Here is a 6,037-nt window from a genome sequence, read left to right as displayed (position 1 = left end):
AATCAGAATCTGCTGCCAACAACGGTTGTGGGGAACGACACGGGTACTCAACACCCAAGTTCCACAGGTGATTCAGGTAGCAATTCATGGGAAAGGGGGCACACAGACACCCCCACACGCACTCCAGCCTGGGAGTCCCAACATAGGTATACTAATTATCCACACCTCACACACAATACTCCAGACACGGAGAATAACTGGGAGCATACTCACAACTCACAATATGCAAGAGAGCAGGCAAAACAAGGGGGGAACACGTCCTTTGCAGAAATGGCTCATAGAAGGATGTCTCCACGCATAAGGGCTAACAGGGAGGCATCCCTAGACCCTATCACTACAGAAAGGAGCCAGGAAAACCACACTCCATCAGGAAACACGGAGATGAGTTCAGAGGGGTTGGAAAACTCCATAGGTGGTAGGTCAACCAGGTATAGCGATCAACAGAGTTCTGACTTCTCGAGCCTAGGAGACGGGCAGGAAAGTCAAACAGAAGTCACAAGACAACCACAGGGCAATTCACCTAGTGTGGGAAGTAACGGGGAAAACACTACAAGTTCCCCAGGTCCGAGAAGGTCACTAAGGGTCAAAGGCCCTCCCAAATACCTTGCAGATTACGTAAGGTGAGCATCTTAATAGCAATAACTGAACTAGAGGTCCAGGCTGGTTGACTCTATGGAAACGAGGTTGGGGCCATTGGGTTTTTGTACGACGGAACAGCCCCACACCTTACACACACTGTGTGACATCAACTCAAAGTTAATTATATAACCATTACTATGATGGCGTCCATGTGGGTGCATTATTATTTCATCTAGGGGGGAGGGGTGTTGTGTCCTGAGCCTGCAAAAGCAGGCTCGGAACGTTGCAAGAGTCCCAGGCAATTGCAAAAGCTGCCCTGGACCAGACTGAGTGGCGCCGGCCTTGCGCGCATGCGCAAGGCGGGAAAAGACCGCCTCGTGATTGGTTGTATTTGCCCGGGGATCAGAAGGTATAAATAGAGGCCTGCGTGCCTCTGCTCGGGTTGTTCGTAGATTGGAAGCAGAGAATAAAGACTTGTTAGAAATGCTTCGTCTCAAGCGCCATTATTCTCCGGACTTACCACCACCGGTTTTTTCTCTTTGGGAAGGTAATTTTTTTTTTTTAAAAAAAGATAATTTGACAATGGACTGTGCTTTTATAGTATTAAAGTCAATTCTCTAAGGCTGACTTCCTCAATCTGCTTGATAAGAAGACTGGGGCCAAGAGGATGAGGAAGACTTCCCTGCTATTCAGCTGTGGATTTGCTCTCCATTCCAGTTCCAATCTTGCCCCCTGAACCTGGGCTACCCAACATCTACACGTGACAACTTGAAATGATTAAATGCCAACTTCCGGTTTCAGGGGAAGGAATGACTAGACCAGGTGAAAGCCTGGCCAAAAAGCTGCACTCGAGTGTTCGTGAGTGTATCTGTGCGTATAAATTTTCTTTCTCCGTGGCATAGGACCAGGTGCTTCTCAGTCCCTTTAATGCTGTTAGGCATAAATGTGGGTGTTAACAAAGACGTCAGGTGCAGTTGCTGGGTAGGAATTTCTAGTCCTTCTTTTCCCTAGCAGGCAACTCTTTAGAATTAAAATCTCATAATCCCCAGTCAGCATGTCTGAAAAGGATAAGAGCTGAAGTTCGGCTTTTCCAGAAGACATCCATTTGATGAAAGCTGTCCTAGCTTTTTCTCTCTCTGGAGTGCTATGAAAAGCTGAACAAGTCCATTAGTGGAAGGTGAATTTACCTGTTTTTCGTTGTAGCCCAGTAACTGCAGGAAATAGGGATGTTCGGTTGGGGGCTGGATAAGGCATTGGGTAAGCTGCTCAAGGCTGGCCACATCCGTGGCCTCCTCTTCAGAGGCCGAAGGAGCCGGGTTGCCCTCAGCCTCTTCGGCTGCTTTGAGCCGTGATTCCCCCAATGGACCCCCTTCTGCCGGTTCACCGACTGCCATGCTCAGTACTCCTTTGCGGTCCCTGCGGCGCTTAGTGCTGAGATTCATCTCGCTGATGCTGCGCCGGAGCGAGAGGCTGTCTGCTCTCTCCTTGGGGCCCACATGCCCCCCCGAGGCAGCCCGGGAGCGTCGTGATTGTTGCCGGCATGACTGAGAGTTAATCCCTACAAGAAACAGAGAGAGAAAGGACTGAAACCCGGAGAGGTGCAGGAGTTTGAGGCTAAATCCTCCCCAATCAATTATGACGATAAAATGGTGGTCAAAATTCAGAAAAGCTGACTTAATTATTTGTATTACTATTTTGGGGGTTACCTAGAAATATGTAGGTATGGTTAAGCCGAGCAAGGAAATGAATAAAAGGAACATGTCACTGTGTTAAGCACCTGTTCCCTTTGCACCAGTATGCAGGTAATCCTCGACTTAACATTTGTTTGGTGACTGTCAAAATTACAGCTGCCTTGAAAAAACTTATGACAGGTTCTCACACTTAAAACCGTCACAACATCTCCATGGTCACATCAAAATACAGGTGCTTGGCAACCGCATGTATTTATGATGGTTGGTTGCGAGGTCCTGGGGTCATGTGATCACCATTTGTGACCTTCACAGCCAGCTCCCAAAAAACAAAGTCAGTTGGGAAGCTGGATTTGCCTCATGACCGCATGATTCATTTAACTGCAGTGATTCACTTAACAATCATGGCACACAAAGTTGTAAAATGGATATTCTGATCCCAATTGTAGCCTTGTGTTCTCCAACCTGTAGCCTTGTGTAGCCAACCTGTTCTCCATTCAAGGAGTTTCCATACTGCCATCCTCCCACTATTTTTTGTGTTGATCAGTGTTTCTCAAATTTGGCAACTTTAAGATGTATGGACTTCAATTCCCAGAATTCCCCAGCCAGCATACTGACTGAGGAATTCTGGGAGTTGAAGTCCACACTGCTTCACATTCCCAAGGTTGAGAAACACTGGGATAGGTAAATGAAGCAATGGAAGGGAGCTTTGCTCCATTTGCCTGTGAGGAATGAGGGGAAAGAGAGAAGGCATTAGCCTTGGACTCTGTATTTTGGACAGAGAGCTACAATTTAGGTTTATCTGCTGTGGCTATACAAGTAGGCCTCAACTTACAACCATTCATGTAGTGACCGTTCAAAGTTACGATGGCACTGAAAAAAAGTGATTTATGACCAGTTTTCATATTTAACAACTGTTGCGGCATCCCAATGGTCACCTGATCAAAATCCAGGTGCTTGGCAACTGGCATGGATTTATTTATATATTTAGAAAATTTATTTGCCGCCTGTCTTGTACCCAATGACTCTATCTTGTACCCAGTTACACTATTCGGGGGGGTCATGTGATCACCATTTATGACCTTCCCAGCCAACTTCCAACAAGCAAAGTCAATAGGGGAAGTTAGCTTAACGACCACGTGATTCACTTAACATCCATAGTGATTTGCTTAACAACTGTGGCAAAACTTCGTAAAATAGGGCACATCCAGTGGTGGGATTCAGCCGGTTCGCACCAGTTCGGCAGAACCGGTAGCTAATTTTTTGTTGCCCAGGCCCAGAACGGACTTCCGGAAGTGGCATCCACACAGAGAACCGGTTGTTCACATATTTGAATCCCACCACTGGGCACATCTCACTTAACAACTGCCTTGCTTAACATCAGAAATTTTGGGCTGAGTTGTGGTAGTAAGTTGAAGACTACCTGTACACTGAATTCAGAGCAGTTGTGCTGATGTTTTAGAAGAACGGAGACCGCATGAATGAAAGCCAAAGGCCCTTGAAAAAACATTACATCCTCTGGGGTTGTAAATAACAGTTCTGGGAGACTCTTTTCTTAGTTACAAGAACAGCAGCTTTGGAACAGACTAAAGAGCTAATAATAGCCAGCTAAATGGACCTGAGAAGACCTTCAACAAGAGCAGAATGGGAGGGATACATCCTACCATCCCCTCCAACATCTGGGACTTTGAAATACACTAATTGAAGTTTTATTTTCAGCATTCTTGGCTAATTAATGGCTGTTAATAGGCGTGGATGTCCAACCAAATACCAAATCTTTTGCGAAAACCTTCTAAACTCAAGTCTGTCTACTACATCCCATGCTCATGAATTCCACAAATTAATCATGCGCCGGCAGAGAAAGGCTTTTTTCTTTAATTAGCTGTAAAAATGTAGGGTTAATTTTAATTTATGGCTCTAGCTTTATATATTCTGTTTTGGTTTTAAATTTTGGTTGCTGCCGGCGTGGAAAGTGGGATATAAATCAAGCATATAAATAAATTGCACATAAGGCCCAGAAATGTGAATTCCTTCGAAAAATAAAAGCAAATGTCTGAAAAATTTGTACAGCTCATGAATCTGTGGAGTAGAAAAAAGCTGACCAGCGTCAAAGAAGAGCACTCACCGCTTCCATCTTCATCCTCCCCCTTGACCATCCTTTCCACATCACATCGGCAGCGGATCTCAAAGCGACGAGTGCAACCGGTTTTGGGCTTCCACACATCTTGCAGCACCAGAGGCCGTTCAGCATCACCAACTGCCCGGAGATACTGGGCCTGCCAGGAGCTATCCATGCCATGAACGCTGCCCACAACATCACACAACACGTAGGCATCTTCAGCATTGGGTTGTGTCACCCCGTAGCGCTCCAGGGCCTCCCGCACCAGCTGGCGGGCAGTGGAACGTGCGGTTGCCAGCACACTCTTATAGTTGGCGCCCATGGAGATGTCTCCTCCATAGATTTTCAGGACTCCTGGCACTTCTCCCTGAGATGGGGGCTTGACTCGTTCTTCGGGCAGGGGGTCAATGAGATCGGCTAGTTTCTTCTCACTGGCCCAGCAGCCTCCTCCCCCACCAGTGGGCCCTCCCACCCCACCTCGCTGGAAGAGCGTTGAAAGCCTCTTGTGCCGTGCAGCCTTGTTCTTGGCTGGGCGCATCTCCACAGGTTCGCTGCCACGACTGGCAGTGTCCGAGGACGTAGACCTGGGGGGAGAACAGACAGGATTGGAAGGGGTAGATCCCGACCAATTCAGCTAGATTGAGATTCAAAGGGGAAAGATGGATTGATAAATTCTGAAGTTATTGGGGGCCTTGGGAAAATTGACATCTTTGGAATTGAATGGAATGGAACGAAATGGAACAGAACAACAGAGTTGGAAGGGACCTTGTCTTCTAGTCCAGGGGTCCCCAACCCCCAGTCCATGGACCAGTACCAGACCATGGCATGCCAGCAACCGGTCCACACAAACAAGCAAAGCCCCATCCGTGGGATGCAGGCAGCACACAAAACCACACACTCTCCGGTCCGTGGAAAAACCTTTCTCCACAGAACCGGTCCCTGGTGCCCAACAGGATGGAGACCTCTGTTCTAGTCCAGCCCTCTGCTCAGGCAGGAGTCCCTATACCATTTCAGACAAATGGCTGTCCAATCTCTTCTTAAAAACTTCCAGGTTTGGAGCATTCACAGCTTCTGGAGGCAGTTTGTTCCACTGGTTAATTGTTCTCACTGTTAGGAAATTTCTCTTTAGTTCTAGGTTGCTTTTCTCCTTGGTTAGTTTCCATCCATGGCTTCTTGTCCTGCTCTGAGGTGCTTTGCAGAATAGCTTGACTCTCGCTTCTTTGTGGCAGCTATCATGTCACCCCAGTCCTTCTTTTCATTAAACTAGACATACTCAATTCCGTTCTTTATATGTTTTAGCCTCCAGTCCCCTGATCATCTTTGTTGCACTTTTTATTTCAGTCTATGAAGAGAACCAGAAGCTCATGGAGATTTATTTTCTTTTATTTATAGAATTTATACGCCACCCATCTCTCTATCAAACAACTCTGAGATGAGCACTTTTATAAGACAAAAAGGAAATATATATATATCGCCTCTTGTCCAAATAGGCTGATACAGAGCACTGAGCCAAAATAATGCCTCTCACTTGAGATAATCATCTCAACACGTAGTTTTCACCAGGTGCTACATTTTTAAACCTTTAAGATTCCAGGAGCATGACAGAAAGTGCTGTTTTTTTGTACCAATTATTTCAGGTTGTCGTCATTCA

The 6,037-nt window shown here is 46.5% G+C and overlaps 1 protein-coding gene across 1 annotated transcript; it reads right to left on the bottom strand.

The window, feature by feature from the left end:
• Positions 1 to 1,766: 1,766 nt before the first annotated feature.
• LOC114923746 (ras-interacting protein 1-like) lies at positions 1,767 to 4,970 on the bottom strand (the record flags this gene model as incomplete). The annotated part of the gene is made up of 3 exons (XM_029287092.1): positions 1,767 to 1,873; positions 1,946 to 2,137; positions 4,393 to 4,970. Coding segments are annotated over 3 exons (877 nt in total), but the record flags the coding sequence as incomplete, so codon positions are not given.
• Positions 4,971 to 6,037: the final 1,067 nt, after the last annotated feature.

Source organism: Protobothrops mucrosquamatus, unplaced genomic scaffold (assembly GCF_001527695.2).
Source record: "Protobothrops mucrosquamatus isolate PMUCROS unplaced genomic scaffold, P.Mucros_1.0 scaffold10287, whole genome shotgun sequence".
Classification (NCBI taxonomy): Eukaryota; Metazoa; Chordata; class Lepidosauria; order Squamata; family Viperidae; genus Protobothrops; species Protobothrops mucrosquamatus.
This window is presented reverse-complemented; position numbering and strand designations above follow the sequence as displayed.